Source organism: Sapajus apella, unplaced genomic scaffold (assembly GCF_009761245.1).
Source record: "Sapajus apella isolate SASKATOON/1434 unplaced genomic scaffold, GSC_monkey_1.0 scaffold30, whole genome shotgun sequence".
Classification (NCBI taxonomy): Eukaryota; Metazoa; Chordata; class Mammalia; order Primates; family Cebidae; genus Sapajus; species Sapajus apella.
Genome location: NW_022436970.1, coordinates 24,480,360 through 24,504,268, shown reverse-complemented (window position 1 = coordinate 24,504,268; position 23,909 = coordinate 24,480,360). Strand labels below are relative to the sequence as shown.

The following is a 23,909-nucleotide window of genomic DNA, read 5'->3' as shown; positions in this document are numbered from 1 at the left end:
TTCTGTGCCCCTTTGGATACAATCCTTCCTAACCCCAGGCAGGCGGCCCACCACTCTTGTCTGTAACGGTTAGTGGAGGAAAGATATCAAGGAGGCTCGCTTCTCCCAAGTGCTTTAGTAGAATGATACAAACTCACACACTGCGCAGTAGAAATACGCAGAAAGGCCAGTTACCTCTCACCATGATACACCACGTTTTAGTGCTGCTAGTTTAGGCAACAAAGAAGCTTGCCTGACAGAAGAGACTGGGAAGAAGGTCAGATTTGACATCACACTGACCAGCTGCTGCAGAATGTACTTCCACAGTGAGGAATCTGCTTGGGCTGCATTCGACACCTCCTTTACATGACATCTGTCATTACAAGTCTAGTGAAATTTTTACAAACAATTTTCTAAAGTGCTTCAGGTGCCTGATGATCTGCTTTGACTCCTTAAATATTGCGATACCATGCTATCTGCAAAACCACCTTCTACAATTAGGAAGCACCCTGATCACAATCAACAAATCAGGCACAGATTTCTTGGGATTACTTCCGCTCTGGGTTTCTTGGTCTACAAATTTAGCTTCTAAACTTTAAGCCTACTGTGTTATCTTCCTAACTTTGCGAAGTTTTCAATTTACATTAAAGTGCCCATATTCATAAATAAAGACTATTTTAAAATAAGTTATCTCTTGCTAATTTACAAGAACCATAGAATATGTAGTAAGCGTATTTCAGTTTGTGGAAGCAAGGCACTAAACAAAAGCAAAACAGGCTTTTCAGGTAATTTATTCCATTAGTAAAATATGTTGGAGGCATCAAGTTCAATGTCAATTTAATTTCACCAACCATTTAAAACATTCTGTAGGTGAAAAGCTACTGTAATTATGAAGCCTCAAAAAGAAACATTTCAGTTTTCATCATACAAGTGGCTGAAGGCATAAATTTGTGCATACCTCAAGGGACAGGTATTCTATTGCACCTAGATAATGTGTTTAGGGGTGTTTGTTCATTTAACAGTTTACTAAGTTTAACGTTACTTGGAATTTTAGTGGGAATATAAGGTACAAGAATGAATACAACACAATTATTACTCTCCCAAGAGGCTGAAACTGTAAGAAAACTGGACACATAAACACACAACCTCTATCTGCCATGACATGTGCAGGTGCCATGGAACAAAATGGTGACTGGGCCGCAGAAGAGCGAGCCGGCACAGAGCTGGGAGCTGGCACTGTGGTCTCGTCATGGCACGCAGATCCCCTGCACAGCCGTTAGTTACGCAGAAAGCCAGGAGGCAGACTAGACATCTCAGATGCACCATGAATCCAAACCCCAGCCACGCAGCCCACGTTCTAAGACTTAAGTCTCACTGGAAGGCCTGGCTCCACGTCCCCACGTGGCACACAGGGTCCACTTCCGGAATCTGAATGCACCCTGGAAGGTCTAGGCTCCAGGTCCCTGCATGGCACACAGGGTCCACTTCCGGGATCTTAACGCGCCCTGGAAGGCCTGGCTCCACGTCCCCGCGTGGCACACGGGGTCCACTTCCGGGATCTGAACGCGCCCTGGAAGGCCTGGCTCCACGTCCCCGCGTGGCACACGGGGTCCACTTCCGGGGGCCTGGCTCCACGTCCCCGTGTGGCACAGAGGGTCCACTTCCGGGATCTGAACGTGCCCTGGAAGGCCTGGCTCCACATCCCCACGTGGCACAGAGGGTCCACTTCCGGGATCTGAACATGCCCTGGAAGGCCTGGCTCCATGTCCTCGCGTGGCACAGAGGGTCCACTTCTGGGATCTGAACACGCCCTGGGAGGCCTGGCATCACCTCCCCACGTGGCACATGGCGTCCACTTCTGCGATCTGAATACGTCCTAACTGCACTCTATCCAATCAGTACTGTTCTCACGCTGGCTTTTAATCAATTACCTCCTGTACCCATCCCTACTGGGCTCATTCTCTGCAACACCACCTCTGAAATCACAACTGCGAGAAAACAAAACAGCTGATCCATGCACCTCAGGTACCCTGCGGCCCCGTGGCACTGTGGTTAAAATAAAAGAGCGGATCCATGAACCTCAGTTACCCTGTGGCCCCGTGCTGTGTGACGCATTCTGGGCTCTGTAAGATCTTCTGGAAAATGAACTCGCTTCCTGGCGGAGGTATCACCAACTCCAGATGTTTCAAATGCACCACTGTCAGGGACGTCTGGTTTCTTAATATCACTGGTTTGTTAGCATTTCATTAACAAAAAGATACTGAGGCTTGGTGTGGTGGCTCACGCCTGTAATCCCAGCACTTTGGGAGGCCAAGACAGGCGGATCATGAGGTCAGAAGATCAAGACCATCCTAGCCAACATGGTGAAATCCCGTATCTACTAAAAATATAAAAAACAGCCAGGTGTGGTGGCATGCACCTGTAGTCCCAGCAGCTCAGGAGGCTCGGGCAGGAGAATCGCTTGAACCCGGGAGGCAGAGGCTGCAGTGAGTTGAGATCACGCTGCTGCACTCCAGCCTGGGCAACAGAGCGAGACTCTGTATCAAAAAAACAAACAAACAAAAAAACCCATACTTGGACTTAAAGGAGAAACAAACGATGCTGTTTCTTCCTATATAAAGAACATGTAAATTCTAGATGAACACTGAGGCCATGCGGTTGCTAAATCCAGAGTCTGTTAATAGAATTATTAGTCTCTACTGTAAGATAAATGAAACGCATCCCAAACACTTACCATTTCTATCCTAGCCAGCCTGAAAGCACACATGCTACGAACACAGTCACTTTCTTTTTTTGAGATGGAATCTCACTCCTGTTGGCCAGGGTAGAGTGCAATGGTGTGATCTTGGCTCATTGCAAACTCTGCCTCCTAAGTTCAAGCAATTCTCCTGCCTTAGCCTCCCAAGTAGCTGGAATTACAGACACCAGCCACCACACCTAGCTAATTTTTTTTTGTATTTTTAGTAGAGAAGGGGTTTCACCATGTTGGCCAGACTGATCTCAAACTCCTGACTTCAGATGATCTGCTGGCCTTGGCCTCCCAAAGTGCTGGGATTACAGGCATGAGACACCATGCACAGCTGAACATGGTCACTTTCAAAATGAAAAGCATCAAAAGCGGAAGCTCAGCAGCCACCTCAGGCTTCAGGCTGGACCTCACTTTCTCAGTTGCTGAAAAGCTGACCCAGGTCATCGCTACAGATCTCGCCAGCCACGAGCCTCGAGGCTCCCCCGTCAAAGCAAAGCTGGCCTTCCTGAACCACAGCCTGGACGCAGCCCTCCTCCCATGTTGCTGGACTGCTGAGAATCTCTGTATCTGTGCTCATAGGGATTGGTCTGCAGTTTCCCAGTGATGTCTTCGTCTGGTTTTCACCAACATCCCTCAGACCCACTGGAATACTGGAACTTGCACGTAGGAAGCAGAGCTTAAAGTGTCGAGAAAGTGCAGACAGGGCCCCGTGATGCTCAGCACACCTAGCAGGTCTCACTGCAGCAGGACCCAGGCTTGAGACCTTCTGCAGACAAGTGACCATGAGCAGGTCACTACTCTACTGTCCACGTGGCTTGGCAGCCTGTGGACATCAGCATGAAAGTTCTGCTGAATCTGTAAGCAGCGACCAGGCTCCCTCCCGCTTTCAGGCTGATAAAGAAACATGACATTCTCTTTACCTGCTTCTTCTTAACACCACGAGGCCTCATTAGCGTGGAATCAGACTGCGGCCTCCCATGCCCTGCGTGTCCGTGTGATGGGCAGCAAGGGCGTGGCCCAGCTGAAACCTGGAATCCCTTTGCTTTTAGCCCAATCCCCCTCTAGCCAAGCATTTAAACAGGCCCGAGCCTTCCACGTTCCTCCTCACTGGGGCTTGTGTGCTCTGACCAACCAACGCTGAGGCCTCTCAGAAAAGGATAAGCAAGACCCGTGAAACAGCCAACCTAGATAACCCCAGCTTTAAAGAGAGAGACCTGGAGAAGGAAGCCCCAAATAAGAAACACTTGCATGGCCACTAAACAAACGTATGAGAAGACAGGAGAGGAGGAGAAAAACCACCAATGCAGCCCGGACCGCCGTCTTCAGGAATCAGACGGGCAGGTCAACGGGCTGTGCCTGCCGGCGTGCACCCGTGCAGCAGACGGGAGCACTCGGCAAACCTGCCGCCCTCCCAGGAAGCAGGCCACACAGTCTTGGGGGTCAGGAATCATTCCCTCTCCTGACAAATCCTGGTTTCAGGAACTTACCCAGAGGACCCAGTACACAGAGAAGGGAGAAAATCTTACATGAAATGATGAAGATTTATAATCATGTGATGGATACATTCTTAGTGATAAAATCTTATATGAACAGCATGTAAACTTGTGTATATATTAAGACAAACTAGGCAAAATTATACACCAAAAAAACAGACAATAGGGGACAGGCGTGAAGATGGTGACTGTGAGGAATAATTTTCTGGTTTTTACTCTTTCCCTGACATCTGTAATTGTAAAAGTGACGTCTCTCCCCGCTCCACCCACCCCGCGTTGTCTAGTTTGAGTGGGTGTCACCATCACTGTGGTTTGTGTGACTTACAGGTCGGCCCCTGGGAGGTGCCCAGGCCCTGGATGTGAAGGCACAATCTGGGCTGGAAGCACGCGAAGGATTAGGGGGTCTCCTCTCACACGTGGCTTGTGTGAGTTACAGGCACTGGGCACAATCCCCGCCTGGAGCATGCGAAGGATTCGAGGTCTGTTTTCACACAGTAGGTGGCTTAGTCACCTGGAGCTGCTCTAAAGAAAATCCGTAGAGTGGGTGACTCAGGAACAGATGTCCCTCCTCACAGTTCTGGATGTAGGAGCCTGACCAAGATGCCAGCGATTTGGCTGCAGGTCAGCAGGTGTCAGCTCGCTGTGTCCCCCTACGGCTCCCCCCACCTGCCTGGGTAAGGGTCCTGATTCCATTAAAGAGCAAGGAGCCCTCATGACCTCGCCACCTCCCACACCCCTCCTAACACCCTCGCCTTGGAAACTAGGTTTTAACATATGGACTTGGGGGTATAAAACCATGAGATCATAGCAGGAGTTATTTCTCTGCTGGCCTGAGGACATCACCAGTATCACCCTTGTGCACGATTACCTGTCTTCACATCATCTACTTCAGGTAGCCACAGAGCAACAGCCATAATATTACAGGTGAATGTGTCAAATATTTTTTACAAGAGGAATTAAAGGTCATGATCAAAATTTCCTACAAATGCACTAAATATTAAAGGATGATTCAAAATTCATCTCCCACCAACAACAAACGACTAAGACCAATCTAGAAAGACCTTTGAATTTTAAAATGCTCAATCTAACAACCTCTGGAGCCAGCAAGGAGGAGCTATGCCTACGCTGCCACTCGGCGCCCACATCCACGTGGGACAGATGGTCTCTGTCCCATGGCATTGTCCCCTTGCTTCCTCCCACACAGGCTGGTGCTCACACTGTCACCCTGGAGACAGAAGCAAACGCCAAACCGTAAGGGTGCCCACATTTAGGTAGGAGATGGTCATCCTGTGTGCAATGAGGCACCGAGTGTGAGTGCACAGAAGCAGCCTGGACCTAAGTCCTCATGAACCAATTAAAAAGGTATTTGTCAGAATATGTCCATAGAAAATGTGTCCACGTGGTCCCCACAGACTTCCAAAGTGGCTTGCTTACTCAGTACCACGCCCAGCCGGAGTGACCCGCAGCCCCACCCTCAACCAGCCCTGAGGGCAGAATTCCCTTCCTCACTACCCTCTGCTCAACGGCCAACCCTAAGACTCAAACTGAGCTCCTGGGAGAGATCCTTTACTTTTCTTTCTTCACCTTTAAAATACCATCACTGAAAACAGGAAATAAACCCAGTGTTCACATCGCTCAATTTGGCTGTGGCTGACTGACCTGCGATGGTGTGCGCATACAGCCGGCTGCCAAAAGTGAAGACGTGCAGCTCGTACAGCTTGGCGATCTTCTCCAGGAAGTCCTTGCAGTGAGGACGCAGGCGCGTGTGCAGCATGGGCTCACCCCGGCCCAGCTGGAAGTGAAAGATGCCCTGAAAGAATGACGGGATGGTCAGGAGAAAAGGCTGAGGACCCCAGGAGCCCCCCTAAACCCACGTGCCTTGGACAGGCGTCCTGAAGACACACATGTGCCCTCCCCTCCACATAAGACACAGGACATTCGAGTGTGTGCCCACCCCTCCACATGGGACAGAAGACAGGTGTTCCCACCCCTCCACATGGGACAGAGAACACACATATGCCCGCCTCCCCACATGTGACAGAACACATGCGTGTGTACTCACCCCCACATGGGACAGACCCCGCCCCTCCACATGGGACAGAGGACACGTGTGTACCCACCCCTCCACATGGGACAGAGGACACGTGTGTGCCTACCCCTCCACATGGGACAGAGGACACATGTGTGCCTACCCCTCCACATGTCACAGAGGACACGCATATGCCCACCCCTCCACATGTGACAGAGGACATGCATATGCCCACCCCTCCACATGGGACAGAGGACGTGAATATGCCCACCCCTCCACATGGGACAGAGAACACACATATGCCCGCCTCTCCACATGGGACAGAACACATGCGTGTGTACCCACCCGCACATGGGACAGACCCCGCCCCTCCACATGAGACAGAGGACACGCGTGTACCCACCCCTCCACATGGGACAGAGGACACACATGTGCCTACCCCTCCACATGGGACAGAGGATGCGCATATGCCCACCCCTCCACATGGGACAGAGGATGGGCATATGCCCACCCCTCCAAATAAGGATGCGACCCCAACTGGTGCAAGGAGCTACCAGTGGCATTTACAACCCACTGTGTAAGTACTTTCCGTGCATGCAGTACAAGTGAGCAAGTGTGGCCTTCTCTGCTGTGGGAATGCCTGCAGTGAGTGTGGTAATGACGGCCCATGGTAACTATGGTAACTACCTACATGCAACAACTGTTCAGGATACCACCCCAGGCAACCACATTAACAGTAACACCGTATGCTAGCTCGATGATAACTACACTAACTACTCATGACAACTACATGCCAGCAACTACCACCCCTGATAACCACGCCACCAGTAACAACCTATGATAGCTACACAATAACCATCCCCAATAACCAGGCCCCTAGGATAACCACGCCAACAGTAACACCCATGTAACTACACGATAACCACCAATGACAAGTACACTTACTACTCACGGTAACCATCCACCGCCTTGGATAACCACCCGTGATGACCACGCCAACAGTAACACCCATGTAACTACACGATAACCACCAATGACAAGTACACTTACTCCTCACGGTAACCATCCACCGCCTTGGATAACCACCCGTGATGACCACGCCAACAGTAACAACCCATGATAACTACAGGATAACTACCGATGACAAGTACACTTACTCCTCACGGTAACCATCCACCGCCTTAGATAACCACCCGTGATGACCACGCCAACAGTAACAACCCATGATAACTACAGGATAACTACCGATGACAAGTACGCTTACTCCTCACGGTAACCATCCACCGCCTTGGATAACCACCCGTGATGACCACGCCAACAGTAACAACCCATGATAACTACAAGATAGCCACTGATGCCATTTCTGCCTTTGTCTCTTCAAATGCGGACCCGTGTTAAACAGCAAAGCCACACAGGTCGCTCTGAACAGACGCCCACATCATGCGCTGAGAGTGTTATCCTGAGTTATTGAATAAAGAAAATCAAACATTCAGGTAACCTGGTATAATGCACAAGTAATTTGCAGATAGTTTCTTTCATTTACACATACAACACAAAATCTATAAGTATTCTAAATCCTATTTAGAAGACGGATGAAATGAGCAATACCAACCTGCTTACATGTGATCAACATGCAAGTCAGTTTCCTTTCCTCAGGAAGTTAAACTTCGATCCTTTTAATCCTGTCACTAATTTCCTCAGTAATATGTTTACTCTCAATGGCTTTAGAAGAAGGTAGGTGACTTGAGCCCAATTAAATTTTTCTAGCTCTAGGTTAGTTATAACCTCATGAAGAAGTGATTCTGTTAAAGATTTAGGAGTGAGAAGTTTTATTAACAACTTTCCTGCTACTCAATAGTAGAAAGTCCAGCAGCTGTCCAGGCTTTGGGAGGTGTGGCCAGCAGCTCCCCGATCCCTGAAACTGCTCTCAGAGGGGCCAGAAGTAGGGCCAGGCCGCAGCCCCAGGGTCTCCTCTGGATGTCTAGCATGGCACATTACTAGGTACTGGGAGGCAGAGGGCTGTTCATGCTTAGACCACCCTCCCCACCACATCAGGACATCTTCGCCTTACAGACCACACACTGACAAACAGCTACATGATAACCAGACTCCAACTGTCTCCAACAGGTCTACCTTGGAGATACTGAGAATCACATGAATTTTGTGGTTTCCCAGTGAATATAATTCATGTTGACACTCCACTGTAGCTTATTAAAGGTGCAACAGCATTATGTCTAAAAGACCAATGCACCTAGCTTAATTTAAAAATATTTTTATTACTAAAAATGACTGGGCGCAGTAGCTCACACCTGTAATCCCAGCACTTTGGGAGGCCGAGGCAAGGGGATCACTTGAGGTTAGGAGTTCAAGACGAGCCTGGCCAACAAGGTACGACTCCGTCTCTACTAAAAATACAAACATAAGCTGGGTGTGGTGGTACCCAGCTATTCGGGAGGCTGAGGCACAAGAATTGCTTGAACCTGGGAGATGGAGGCTGCAGCGTATGGAGATGGCGCCACTGCACTCCAGTCTGGGAGACAGAGCAAGTCTCCATCTCAAAAATTAAAAAAAAAATAATAATTCATTATTTATTATTTAAAAATGCTAATGACCATCTGAGACTTCAGCAAGTCGTATACTTTTTGCTGGTGCAGGGTCTCACTTTGATGTTGACAGCTGCTGACTGATTAGAGGGGTGGTTGCTGAAGGCAGGGGTAGCTGTGATAATTTCATAAAATGAGATGACAATGAAGTCTGTCCCATCAATCGACTGCTCCTTTCACAAAAGACTTCTCTGCAGCATGCAATGCTGTTCGACAGCATTTTACCCAGAGAAGAAACTTCAAAACTAGGGGCAATTCTTTCTCCCCCTGCCACTGCTTCACCAACTAGTTTATGTAACACTCTAAATTCTCTGTCGTCATTTCAACCACGTTCCCAGCATCTTCTCCAGGAGGAGATTCCACTTCAAGAAACTACTTTCTTTGCTCATCCACAGGAAGCAGCTCCTCATCTGTTCACGTTTCATCCTGAGGCTGCTGCAATTCGTCATCTGCAGGCTCCACTAGTTCCCTCGCCATTTCCACCCACCTGCAGCTCCTTCCTCCGCTGAGGTCTTCAACCTCCTAGTCATCCACGAAAGCTGGAATCAACATCTTCCAAACTCCTCGTTGATGCTGAGATACTGACCTCCTCCCATGAATCACGAATTTCCTGGTGGAACCTGCAATGGTGAATCCTTTCCAGAATGATTTTCTATTTGATTTCCCCAGAATCACCAGAGAAATTGCTCTCTAAGGCAGCTACAGCCTTAGGAGATATACTTCTTTGTAGGTAATCCATGAGACCCACATGTTGGTGCACCAGAATGCAGGGAGCCAGCCCTACATCACCCCGGGCTCTGATTATCCACACTATTTACTGATTACAATCACTTTGATCTATAGGATAGGGGTAGAGTGACGGTGGAGTGAATCAGTGAGCCGGAACTGCTCTATCATCCTACGAATTGATAACAGTGGTGGTTTGGGAGTTTCACAAAACAAGAACATGTGGTTACCTTTAGCCTGTTATCTACGTGCAGCTGACGGAACACAGGCCTTACAGGGAGCCTACAAGTCTGGCTACGTCACAGTGCTATGAAGGAGTTTTACGTCCTTGAGCACAATGTTTATGGTAACAGAGCCTTGGTCACCCTGCACTGGAACATGAGGATGGAGAGGCCTTCCTCCTCAAGAGGCCTCCTGCGGGTTTCTGCGGTTTGTTGTTCCTTGTTTGTATGTTACTCATAACCAATTTATGTAGGCACTCTGTCAGTCCTTTCTCCTTTGCAGTGTTTCCCAACACTTCTTAAACAGTAAGAGGCCAGGCACTGACTTCTCTCCAGGTGTGAAAGCCCTACACAGCATATTCTTCTGTCTGCACTGAACACCTGCTGTTTAGTGCGGCCTCCTTCATCGATGGTCTCAGCCAGATCTCCTGGAGAACTTGCTGCAGCTTCTCCATCAGCACCTGCTGTTCCACCTTAGCTTTTGTGTTACGGAGATGGCGCCTTTCCCTAAATCTCATGAACCAACCGGTCTGGTGTCCAACTTTTCTTCTGCAGCGTCCTCACCTCGCTCACCCTTCACAGAACAGAAGAGAGTCAGGGCCTTGCTCTGGGTGAGACTGTGGCTTAAGGGAATGTTGTGGCTGGTGTGATCTTCTCCTCAGACCACGGCAACTCTCTCCTAAGCAACAAGGCTGTTTCATGTCTAATCATGTGTGTGTTCACTGAAGAAGGATTTTTAATTTGCTTCAAGAATGTTTCCTTTGCATTCACACCTTGGCTGTTTAGAGCCAGAGGCCCAGCCTGTAGCCTATCCTGGATTTCAGTGCGCCTTCCTCACCAAGCATAATCACTCCTACCTTCTGATTGAAAGTGAGAGATTAGTGAGCCTTCCTTTCACCTGAAGACTTAAAGGTCACTGTAGGGTTATTACTTTGGCCTAATTTCAATACTGCTATGCCTCAGGGAATAGGGAGGCCTGGGCATGGGAACAGAGAGACAAGGAATGGGCGGCTGGTGGAGCAGTCAGAAAACACACAGCTATCCATCAGGTTTGCCATCTTATGTGGGCGTGGTTCGTGGCACCCCAAAACAATTACAACAGTGACCTCAAAGATCGCTGATCACAAATCCCTGTAACAGGGAGAACACTAATGAAAAACCTATTACAACAGTGATCTCGAAGACTGCTGATCATCAATCCCTGTAACAGGGAGAACATTAATGAAAAAATTATTTTAACACTGACCTTGAAGATCGCTGATCATAAATCCCTGTAACAGGGAGAACACTAATGAAAAAACTATTATAGCAGTGACTTCAAAGATCACGGACCACCGACCCCTGTAACAGACAGAACACGAAAGAGGAGCCTGAAGTACCACGGGAATTTCTAAAACATGACACAGCACTTGGTGGGCACATGCCATTGGAAAATGGCGCCTGTAGATGTGCTCAACAAAGGGTTCCCCCAAACCTCCTCTCTGGGAAAACACAGTATCCGTGAAGCATAAAATAAGGTGTGCCTATAAAACTCACTAAACGTCCAACTTCAAAGGCACAACAAAAGCAAGTAACAGCCAGAGCAATATGAATGTACATATGTGCAAGATATATTTTCATAAAGTCCTTACATCCTTCAAAATACCTAGTTTGTCACAAAATAGGCATAAAAAACCCAAAAACCCTTAGTGAGTAGAGTAGTTGGTATGAATGAACCAATCTGAAAATATCCAGTCAGTTTCTACTGCAAAAAAGAAAACATTCCTGTTTAAGATGCCATGATATACAAAAATGACTAACACAGCCAAAAATATCAACTGTTTTGTGGGTAAAAGCCTGAATTCGGGCCCTAAAGGAAACTCCTGTGCAGTTACTCAATTACCTCTGTTCTGCAAACAGTGTGTAAGATACGGGAGTTTATGTCACCTAAGGGTCCCACGCAGATCACCCTGACCATCTGACTAACTAGGCCAATCTCAACCAAACTTCTTCCAGATGAAGCTCGTCACAAGCCTGACTTATGCGCGACTGCATCCATCTGTCCCGGCTGCTGGTCCCAGGCCCTGGCATTCGGCCGTGGAGGACGCCCAGCTCTGTGGTGACCCTCTGGCCTGCTGAGTGGTTGCCTTCGGGACTTGCAAGATGCCCAGGAACCCTCAGGAACTGGCAAGGTCAGAACTGATGGGCCTCTAAAATCTCAAACCAAGCGCCAGAGTCCACATACTACCTGTCTAACAGCAAACATCAAAAAATAATTCAGTGTTGGTGAGGGCCTCCCTGTTGGCGACTGTCCAGGCTGACAAAGCCTCTGACACAGGCATTACAAAGCCTTTGGTCTAGAATTCAGCTTCTCTGGCTTCATCCTGAGGACACAGCTTGGCAAGGATTTTCTATGCACTAAATAGGGTTCCCCCGGAAAACACATGCTGGCCACCTCCCAGCCTTTTCCTCCAGTCTAGTTCCCCCACGAACAAACCCAGGCATCCACCTGCCCTCAACATCCCACTCCCCGCTCAGACGCTCCTCACACCACCCACACCCCCCACCCCCCCGTCCCTGCCGGCTGGGAACGCTCCCCCCTTCGACGCTCCTCACACCGCCCGCCACCCCCCCACCACCCCATCCTCGCAGGCTGGGAACGCTCCCCCCTCAGACGCTCCTCACACCGCCCACCACCCCGTCCTCACACAAAGGGCAGGAAGTGGGACGCCGTCTCCACCACACAGGAGACACAGTGGGCATCAGGATTTCTGCCCGGGAGCTCGGACGCTCCTCAACAGCCCGACAGACACAAGGCTCATGCCCAGAACTAGCAGGTCTGCTTTCCAGACCCAGGCTGACCTACAGGAACGAATCGAGCTCACAGGATCCCACGATTCTGAGTCAAAAGTCTGGGGCTGGGACACTGTCCCGCAGGGTGCTGTCCACACTCACTTTATTCGACATCTGCTGGCAGTGCTGCTCTGTCGTGTGGATTAATGTCTGGTCCAAATCCACCATGAGCACAAGTTTCCGGTTTCGGTGCAGTCGCTGCTGGTCTTCTCTTCCCAGCTGTTCAGCTTGCTACAATTAAACAGAAACAAGAAATGACAAAGTCAGCACATTTGCATCCAAAGTAAACTCCATTTTATCAGAAATACAAAACGATACCGACATGTTCCTCTCCGGACCCTGGCACTCCCCACGGCCTGTGCTGGGTCACCAACCCGGTCATGGCAGCCTCACTTGTGACCATCATTTTATAATTCAGGTAAACACATGAGCCAATGAAAATGGAGGGGAAGAGAAACTGGCTGTTTCCACAAAAGTTGGATTGAGCCCGGGTGCGGTGGCTCACGCCTGTAATCCCAGCACTTTGGGAGGCCGAGGCCAGTGGATCACGAGGTCAGGAGTTGAAGACCAGCCTGGCCAATATGATGAAATCCCATCTCTACTAAAAATACAAAGAAAAAAAGAAACCAAGTCAGCTGGCTGGGAGGAGGAAGACGCTGGGCAGCCCAGGCTGGGCAGCAGAGACCGGTGAGGGCGCTGCATTCAGAACCCCCCACAATCAGCCTATTCCTGTGTCTCGAAGAGACCTGGGGCCTGGCGATGGCTTATCAGGGGTGTCCCTCCATGCCAGGCACAGAGCAGAGCTCCTAACAAGGGCCCAGCCGCCCAGCATCAGAAGCCCAGCACGGGGTGCAGCACACGGGATGCAACGCTCCAGATGCGTCACGCTGTCCTCGTCACTGCAACTGGCCCTCACTCTTCACAAACAAAATCCCGGTCCTGCTCAGGAAGAACCTCCTCCCATGGCCGTCCCTGAAAGGAAACGCACAAAGGTGCCGGCAGGTACCCTGTTATGGAGGAGATGGGGTACTTTCTCCTCCCTTCACCCCAAACTTGCCAACTTTGGTTGATGCACACACGTTTACATTTGTCTAAAGTTTGGTAATTCAGAAAACCCAGAATCACGTATCTGGCATTTTGTTTTTCCCATAAAAAGATTAAAATTGGTGTCTACCATTTAAAAGCACGAATTTACTAAAATCATAACACTGGAAAGTGTTTTACCTATTTACAAAACTGTGCAGCCCTGAAAGTCTGTAAGATCACAAACTAGTTTTTCTCGGCTACCAGAGCATTTTCACCCACAGGGTAAAGTGAGGTCGGGGAGATGACGTCTGCCTCAAGCACAGGTCCAACCCTGAGCACAGGAGATGCCCAGAGCCGCTGACCAACAGTGCCCCCAGCAACTCCTGGAATACATAAATGAGGCGTAGACACTCAAAGATAAAAACCCATCTCACTGTCAACTGGGCGCACAAACACCTGCCCATTCTCTCCTCCCCACAACTCCCGTGGGCTCTCCTGTCAGCTACAAGGCAAACACCCCTGGGACCCCCCAAACCCCCCCTGCCCACTCTCCCAAGCCAGCTTCCTACTGGCACCAGCAGCAGCAGCTCCTGGAAGACAATAAAATACCACCCTCCCCACCACCGACCCCTTGCCAGCATCTGCCCTGACAGACACTTTGCCCTTCCGCCTTGTCCGGCACACGCCTTGATGGTGTGGCCACCTCCTGAGCTCCACCAGCAGCTGTCTTGTCCCTTAGGACTTGGCTCAAGGGACCCCAGGCTGAGCCTGGCTGTACAGAGCTGCAGCAGCAGCACCCAGAGGTCCCGACATGCAGGTCGCACAGCCGAGGGGTCCCGAGTTGCTTTTGAGGGCAGACTTGTCTGTGTAGGATCGAGGGCGGCCACCCCTGTCTCAGGAAGGCAGCACCCCCGTAAGTCACCTCTGTGACGAGGGGCTGTTCCAGCAACGACCACAACCGCAAGTCCGTGCTCTCTGCAGCCGCCCTCCTCGGAACAGCAGCCGCAGACGCCCAGCTCACCTCGGAGCTCACCATCAACTCCGGCACGCTGTGCACCATGGACACGGTGGCCGTGGACAGCGGCACCTGCTGCTTCCCGTTCTTACTCTGCAACCTGTGAGTGAAGGACAGGTTCAGGGCTTTCAGCTGAGTCACCGCACACAGAGGCACACTGAGCTTTAAGTGATGGGATTCCAACTGATGTCTTAAGGGGCACATGCTGCTATCTCAGAGCAGAACTGGATTCTGTCAGCAACTGTGGAAACATTCTCCACTGTTTAAAGACAGACAGGAAACCTGGTGAAAACACTGAGCTCGTGGCCACTCACGCACACACAGAGCCAGTTCTTCATGAAAACAAACTGCAAAGTCGCACAGAATGAGGAAGAGGCCCTCAAACGTGAAAATGCAGAAAACGAAGCTGCCGCGCCTCCCACTGCACAAGTGATAAATCCGAGAAACCACTTGGTATTAGAGGCGGGGGCACTCGGGGAGGAGCAGCACAGGCTGCCCTGAGGGAGGGGCTGCTCCAGACACTCAGCGATCAGCATCCTCACAGTCAGGAGAAAACAGGTCTCAGCCCTTCAGCCCCCGCTTCCCACACCTGAGAACAGCCTGAGGCTGGAGTGACAGAACAGAACAGGAAGTTACGCAACGGAACAGGAAGAACCGCCTCCTAAGGAAACCCACTGAGTGTGACTCGGGTGGGGCCCAAGGGAGGTGTCTGCACCTGCCGCCAGGAAACCAGCAGCCCTCACTGTGTCCCCAGCACTGCCTCCCGGACCCCTCAGAGGCCACCATCTCGAGCTCCGGCAGGCAGTGGTCTCACTCTTCCGGATACTTACTGGGTGAGGTCTTGGCCACATTCAGCACACAGGCCTTTCATGACAACTGGGTGGCTACATCCTTCTAATCTCACCAGAACCGCTCTACAAAACACAAATGGAAGAACATTTTTAAATCTCTTGGTTCATCAGAAGAGCCCGAGTGAGAATTTTAAAATCTAAGTGTTTGTACCAATTCTACACTAACTCTTGCATAACTTTTCAGGCAGGTTACATCACTCTTGAGAGCATTTCTTTGTCTATAAAATGCAAGAACTTTCCACCTACAGGTCTCGCTCATGAAAAACCAACCCCTACCACACCACACCAACCCTGTGCTGCCCGTGGAATGACTGGAAACCTGAGGCTATCTGGTCCAGTGAGGAGACTCAGGGATAACAGAAAGCTGTCTCTATTTATGTGTGATTCTAGACATTTCTGATAGAGAATCTATACAATCTAAAACTTGGTTAATTCAATACAGTAAGGTACAATTTGGTAGAATATCAAAAAATAATAAATTACCTCCCATAATCATTCCCATCTAGAAAGAAGCTGATGCAACTACATTTTGCTGACAGAACTACTATAATATTCCTAGTTTTATATAAACACACACTGTTTTATTTGTCCAAACAGTGGTCATCAGAAGCCTTGGGAAGTGCTAAAATCTGAAGGCTACGAGACCAGAGGCTGCCCAGTAGTCAGTGCCTGTCCCTAGGTGCTCGCAGACCCCACGCCCGCACCCCACCCCGTGGACACGAGGCAGCCCACCACTCAGCGCCCGCCCCTAGGTGCTCGCAGCCCCATGCCTGGCTCCGGGCCAGGATGCTCTGACAACCACACCCTGCCGATAAGAGGCTGCCCAGCGTTCAACCCCCTAGATGCTCGCAGCCCCCCACCCCCCATGGCAAGCTACATACGTCAACAGGACCTTTCCAGGCCCACGGCCCACTGGGACTCCAGGCCCCAAGCATGCAGAATACCCCCCGCCATGTCATGGAGAGGGCAAGGGGGCATGAGGGTCAGGCTGCAGGCGGGAACAAGGCAGAGCCCCATCCTCCATGACCATGGTGCCTCAGTGGGCTGTACAGGGAGACTCGGAGGGGCAGGGGCAGTGTCTGTAGCCTGCATCCTGGAGGGGAGCGGAAGGGAGCTCTTCCCGGGGAGGGAACAGGATGGGCGTGTGCAGATCATCCTGGAGGAGGAACGGTGCTGAGGAGACACAGCGCACCCTCCACCCTCGGGATGGAGTGGGCTGCCAGCGACCATCTAGAATCTGAGCTGCCCCGGGTTCTGGGTTCTGGGCCTGGAACCCTAATCCTGACCCTGCACAGTGATAAGGACAAGGCGGCCCTGCCCCCACGCCTCCTGTGTGCTCAGCAACCACAGGAGCCATGACACCCCCTGGCCCCCACAAGCTCACAGAGCCTCCCACCAGCACCCCAGGCGGAAACTCAGAAAGGGTCATTTAAAAAAATTACAAAGAGAACTTTATTGAGAACTCTATTCTGTAAATCCTCAATTCTCGGAAATATTTTTTAAAAACAACCACTTCTTACCGATTGTAAGAATCTAAATTTTTAAAATGAAAATTGCCAGGGAAATTTTAAATTACATTAAAAAAAGAATCTAAATTTTTACGTTCAGGTTGAGCTTTCCCAATCCAAATATCCTAAATCCGAAACCTTCTGGGCATGGAGACAAGGCCACGGGGGAGATTCCACTCCTGACTCCGTGTGGTAGGCAGCAAAGCTGCGTTTCATGCCTGAAACCACCACAAGGGCCGTGCAAAATTACCTTCAAGCTGTGTGTACACAGTGACATTCAACATAAATGAATTCTGCATTTAGACTTGGGTCCCATCCCCAAGATATCTCGTCACGTATATACACAGATATTCCAAAATCCATCCTCCCTCCCGGCCACCACACCTGGTCAAAGACACCGCCAGGCTGCACAGGACTCAGGGACGCCTGCTCCCTGCTTGCTGAGGCTTCGGGGGCCGTCTCCACCCAGGAGTCTGCGTCCCCATCACAGTTGTACTCGGGGCCTTTATATCCAGGCTCCCTCGGACACCTGGCGCTCAGCCACTCCCGGCTGAGCTGTTTCCGCCCACCCACAGGGCTCTGCGGCCCCACCGCCAGCACCCAAACCCAGTCCTCTCAATGGCCCCACATCCTTTCCTCAGGCATTTCTGCCCCAGTCCCAGCAGCAACCCCACTTGGGAGCCGTGGCCCCTCGAACAGGCTTCCCCAGTCTCCAGCAGACATCACTTTGCAATCAGCTTCTGCAAGGAGACCCTGCATAGCTCCTGCCGGACGCGGCACACACACCAGCACGCTGCGGGCTCCTCGTTCCACGCGTGCAAGGGGAAGAGAGGAAATGGCCCACCCGTGACAGCACCCGAGGCTCCTGCCCCAAGGCTGCAGGTGCAGCTCAGGTCTGAAGATTCATGGGTCTCTGTAACTTGACAGAGGACTTCCGGCTCAACAAGCAATGCTGCCGCAGGTGTTAAGAGACACAAAGTAAACCAGCTCATTTGGCAAGGTTTTGTGATCAAGTAACACCTACGGAGGAAACAGGGCAGGAAGGGCCCTGGTGCCTCCTGCTGTGCCCTCTCCTCTGTGAGCACAGCTAACAGGCAGTTTGTATTTATTCGCTTTGCTCATTTTTAAACTAAAACTTATGGCTTGGGAAATATTTTTTCAGGAATCCTCAAAATGAACTAGGAGGATTTTGCCAATCTCCCCAAAACACGTTAGCATGAAGAACGATCTATGGTGTTTCTACCCTAACCAATAAACAGGTGTTTTTTGGTTAGAAATTGACAAGTTGGTTCTGAAATTTACATGGAAATTCAGGAAACCTAGAATCTCAATTTTGAAAACTAACAAAGAGAACTTTCACTACCTGACTTCAGAACTTATCAGGCATACATCATAAACTCATGGAACAGAGAAATCCAGAAAGACTCAAAGTCATGAATGACCAATGACCCACGGAGGTGCCCAGGAAACTCCACAGGGGCTCCACACATACAGATGAACAGCTGCCAAATGCCTGCAGAGTGTGTGTTCTGCAAAGGGTTTCTCCAATGTGGCGTCTACCTTTCACTTCTGAAGTGTTTTTTAAAGAGCAACAGTTTTTAACGTTGTTCAAGTGCAATTCATCACCATTTTTGGTATTGTTATTAAGAAAGCTTTGTCTTACCCAGTCATTAAGATTCTTTTCTCAGAGCCGTATGAATTTACCTTACGCTCAGGTGTGTAATCTATTTCTAAGTTATTTTTAACATGGGTAAGATACAGGCTGAGGCATGCTTCCTTTCGTGTGGACCCCGAAGGCATGCTGGTGCTGCTGTGACGTGCCTCCTGCAGCAGCGCACAATGCTGGACACTCGTGGTCTCTTGCTTCTGGAGGCTGGAGTCTGAATCGGGTCTTGCTGGGCTGAAAACCAGCTGCAGCACAGCTGGCCCTCCTGCAACCTCTGGAGAGAACCTGTGTCCCTGTCTCTTCCAGCCTCTCCTGGCCACTGTGGTCCTCAGCCACCTCAAAGCTGATGAAGTGGGGTATTTGTGAGTGCTGTCTCTGGTTCCCTTCTCCACCGTCACATCTCCCATCAGCACAGTGGGGAGGGGTCATTCTGCCCACCCCAGAGGCACGACGGTGCATTTGCATTCAGCACCACTGCTCAAAGGCCAGCGCTCCTCGTTCAGCTCCCAGGCACTGTTGTGGGTAACTGACGAGATGTTTCAGAGTCTGGACTCTTGTTTCCCATGCTGATGGTGCGCATCTGTCTTTACACCAACATCACACTACGGCAGCTACTGTAGTTTTGTGACAGGTCTTGACACCAGGTAGTAAGGGTTCTCTTTGTTCACTTTCAAAATTTCTATTCGAGGTTCCCAGGGTTTCCATACAAATTGCAGAACCAGCTAGTCAATTTGTACAGAAACCGCTGGGTTCGGCTTTGGGTGGCAGTCAATCAGCCTTTGCCCTCACCAAAGCAACCAGGCCCTGACCCGACTCAGCTGCCGGCACAGAGGAAACACGGCCACACCCTCCTGTCTACCTTCAGCCTGGTCTACACGGCCGAACACACAGACGTTTCTTCCAATCCTCCACCTCCCCCGCCCACCAGCCTCTGTCTTTGAAGAGTTGCTCCTGTCCTGCCTGGGAGCTGTCCCCTGTCCCCCACCCCAAGTCCTGTCCCCTGTCCCCCACCCTGAGTCGTGCCTGGGAGCTGCCCACTGATCCCCACCCCGAGTCCTGCCTGGGAGCTCTCCCCTGTCCCCCACCCTGAGTCCTGCCTGGGAGCTGTCCCTGTTCCTCACCCCGAGTCCTGCCTGGGAGATATCCTGTTCCCTACCCTGAGTCCTGCCTAGGAGCTGTCCCCTGTTCCCCATCCTGAGTCCTGCCTGGGAGATGTCCCGTTCCCCACCCTGAGTCCTGCCTAGGAGCTGTCCCCTGTTCTCCACCCTGAGTTCTACCTGGGAGATGTCCCATTCCCTATCCCTAGTCGTGCCTGGGAGCTGTCCCCTGTCCCCCACTCCAAGTCCTGTGTGACACCTCACAGAGTGACCCTAGGCTGTCACAAAGGATGGGGGCCTCCTGCTCCAAGGAAGGGATAGTAGCAAGGCCAGGTGCCACCTGGGCAGGTTCCCTCCCCCAGCACAGGTCTAAGAGCAAGTGTAAGCTGGCCCTGCTCCCCACAAACAGCCTCCCTTGGGCCATCAGCTCAGCCTGAGGTCCGAAGAAAGTCGACCATAAGCTGACTCAGGCATGCACTGCCTGCTGTCACCAACAATCTAACATGAATCAGACAAGCGACTGCTGGACTGAGGTGCTCACAGGCAGGGTGACTATAGCAGATGCCTCGTTCCACATGAGGAGGAAGGCAGCTTCTAGAACAGCATCAGAAGATGTAACGGCTGGGTCTTGACAGACGAGGAGGAAGCAGGTCAGGGCTGGAAATGAAGACCATGCAAGGTCCTGGTGGCAGAGCCAAGGCCCTGACGCCAAGGGCACCCGCGCCCAGTGATGGCAACACCCCCCAGGCCCTCAGCAACATGGACCAAGCGCTGGCCTTCTCTAGAAAATTGTTCACATATGGATCACATGAGAGAGTCAGTAATCTCCTGTACTGGGGTTGAAAGGTTCTGCCTGTCTTATTCTAGTGCAGGCTCTGCTCCCCCAGGAAGCAGTGGCTGGAGACACTCCCGATGTCACACCTGGAGGCAGGGATGCTGCTCTGCATCCCACAGGCCTGCAGGATGCCCCGGCCAGGCTACCTGGCCCAGAAGATCTGTGTGTGCAAAGGCCAGGCAACACACGTGTAGACAGCGAGCAGACAGAACATCTTTTTTAATACAAGACATTTCTATGCTTCATCTTTGCAGACGCTGACACAAAACAGGGGTGAACAGCACTGTGCGTTCTCATTCCAGCCTCCACGCTCCAAGCAGAGAAACATCTCCACACCTTACAAAGGGGAGCAACGCACTGTGGATTCTTTAATACCGATGCAAACGTAAAAACACCCCAACCAAAGAGCTCAGCCCAAAAATGTCAAATCAATCGCCAGTAAATGTTTTCTGGTTTGTCCTAAAGAAAATCCATGAGAAAGCCACGACATACGACCTCTAAACAAGTTATTTTCCTCAAAATACACAAGTACAGTAAGTACCCAAGTCTATGGGTTCTGGGCTCTCAGCTCTCTTGGGGGAGGTCCGAGGCGTGGGCACATCAGATAGGGCTACGGGCTGCATCTGAACCACGGACGCCATCACCTCTGAGCACCTGCTCCAGGTGGGTCCAACTCTCCCCTTCCTTTTACAGATGAGGAGGGCTCAAGGGTGTTCTCTAAGTTCCAACGTTCTGAGTATAGAAATGTATTCAGAGGAAGAGTGTATTTTTTGCACCTAGATCTTGGATTCTCCACTAAGAGGAAGCAGGACTTGTTAGAGACTAGCTGATTCCAGGGCTGTGGCCGGGACAGCTGCAGCCTAGAATGTGTTATGCACCGACGGCAGCAGTGTGCCGGGACTCAGCCGCCAGGAACCGGCACCATGGGGACCCCGCCGGCCACACCTGGGATACGTGATATGTCAAGGCAAATAGTAACATTAACAGATTATAATCCATTAAATAAAATAAGAAGCCATGAGTCTACGCTGCTAAATAGACATGCTAATTATTTGCTCTTTTTTTTTTTTTGAGTCTCACTCCGTCACCCAGTTTAGTGTAGTGGCGTGATCTCGGCTCACTGCCAACCTCTGCCTCCCTAGTTCAAGTGATTCTCCTGCCTCAGCCTCCTGAGTAGCTGGTACTATAGGCACACACCACCATGCCTATTTTTCTATTTTTAGTAAAGACAGGGTTTCCTGATGTTGGCCAGGCTGGTCTCAAACTCCTGACCTCCAGTGATCCATTCACCTTGGCCTTCCAAAGTGCTTGGATCACAAGCATGATGAGCCACGCAGCCAGCCTGAGCTGTTCTTACAGTAGAAAGCCAACCAGAAAATGGAGAAGAAATGCTGGAATCAAGAGCATCACCACTACAATGATCCTAGAAATGAAGAGATTCCAAAAGGAATCATTGACAGTTACCCAAAATGGTGGGTCAGCTTGGTGAGAATGTAAGTTATTTATGTAGCAACAAAGTATCTCTTATAAGATACTCAATTACAATAAGAAAAGTAGTAACTTTTTGCAACAGAAATCTGGCAGACACCACCTTCACCAAGGGCTGCCCTGGACAGCCTTACCCAGCCTTACTGAGTGTACACAACTGCAATCTAAATGAGGGATGTCCTACAAAACCAGGCAACGATGCCAGAAGAAAGAAAGACAGAGGAGCTGACTTGTGACAGTCCAACCACTGATGCAATGTGGGCTCCAGGGTTTGCCTTTGTGACAGAGGACTGTATCAGGACTATGGGAAATTTGTAGAGCAGAGAACCGCACTGGATGGATGTTCGTTTCTGATCTTGGTAACTGTACAGCAGTTATGTAAGAGAATATCTTTGTTTTTAGGAAACTGAAATAGGCGTAAAGTGACATCACACCTGCAACTAACTCTCCAACCCCAGAGAAATGTGTGTGTGCATGGAGAAACATAAGCAAACACAGCAAAACATTAACATTCGTGGAACCTGATGCAAAGCTGATGTGAGAATTCTGTGCACTGTTCTTGCAACTTTGAAGTCAGAAATTATGTCCCAAAAGAGCCTGAGTGGCTGGGTGCGGGGGCTCACACCTGTAATCCCAGCACTTTGGGAGGTTGAGGCAGGTGGATCGCCTGAGGTCAGGAGTTCGAGTCATCTCTACTAAAACTACACAAATTACCCAGGCGTGGTGGTGTGTGCCTGTAGTTCCAGCTACTAGGGAGACTGAGGCAGAAGAATTGCTTGAACCCAAGAGGCGGAGGTTGCAGTGAGCTGAGATTGTGCCACTGCACTCCAGTCTGGGCAACAAGAGTGAAACTTCATCTCAAAACAGAAAACAAAGAGGCTGAAAAGAACAGGTGTAGTTGCTCTGTCTTCTGCGTAGCCACAGGGGTGGCAGGTGCTCCACGGGACTGCGTGCTCCAGCTCCAGGCCCCAGCTGGAGTCCAGTGCTGTGCCCCCAGCAGTGCAGTTGTCAGCCGTGGCTCATGCTCTGCACCTGGCTCTGTCCCCAGCGCCCAGACGCAGTCATCCCGGAGAACCTGCGCAGGTGGGGCTCTGAACAGTCACTGAAGCTGCGGCTGTGAAGCACAGTCTGGGGAATGTGAAGAGGAAGCTAGAACAGGGCAGGCCAGCCCAATTCCCAACACCGCAGACATCCACACAGAGCCACGGTGGGGAAGTTTCAGCACAGCCACTGTGGTCTAGAACCAGCCACGTCTCACAGTCATGTGGTGCCGGGTGCGCCACATCATTCAGACCCCACTGCCCTCACTGCTGGGTAGACAGACCTGCAAGGAAGGTCCCTGCCTCAGAATCTCAACAGACCTCAGAGAGCCATGGTGTCAAATGCTTCCAGCCTGAAAACACTCTAAGCACCCCGGTGGTATGCTCAAGACAAAAAGCCAATTGTCACAGCGTGCACACACCAGTGAGCTGACAAAACCAAAGCGCTGGTGCGCACCAACTCAGTAACTGACTCCACCATTCCCGCCAGATTCTAGTCAGCACAAAACCGCGTCGAAATAGCACAACTCCAGCATTAGTCAACATTTAAAGCACTGCAGGACAACAACCGAGTCTTTTAAAGTCTACTTCAAAAATATTACAAATATCTAATAAGTTACATTGTAGCTCTAGTTCCTCTTAAAATTGAAAGGAATTTTGTACATATATGATGCTAAATACATGATATTTAAAAATCTATCAAGACCATCTCTTCACAATCTTTAAAAAGTACATCTAACCTTTAAAAAAT

The 23,909-nt window shown here is 50.4% G+C and overlaps 1 protein-coding gene across 10 annotated transcripts in view; it reads right to left on the bottom strand.

Annotated features, from left to right (window-relative positions):
* The window catches only part of CTDP1 (CTD phosphatase subunit 1), a 71,761-nt gene that overhangs the window by 41,515 nt on the left and 6,337 nt on the right, over positions 1-23,909 (bottom strand). For 7 of the 10 annotated variants that reach the window (XM_032293787.1, XM_032293786.1, XM_032293779.1 and 4 more), the window contains exons 2-5: positions 15,504-15,587; positions 14,680-14,773; positions 12,735-12,863; positions 5,881-6,031 (exon numbers count right to left, since the gene is read on the bottom strand). In XM_032293787.1, coding sequence (XP_032149678.1) covers positions 5,881-6,031; positions 12,735-12,863; positions 14,680-14,773; positions 15,504-15,587 — 458 coding nt within the window. Of the gene's footprint in view, positions 1-5,880; positions 6,032-12,734; positions 12,864-13,856; positions 13,943-14,679; positions 14,774-15,503; positions 15,588-16,416; positions 16,436-23,909 lie in introns of those variants that run through there. The other 3 variants (XM_032293784.1, XM_032293785.1, XM_032293789.1) reach the window with 3 other exon arrangements.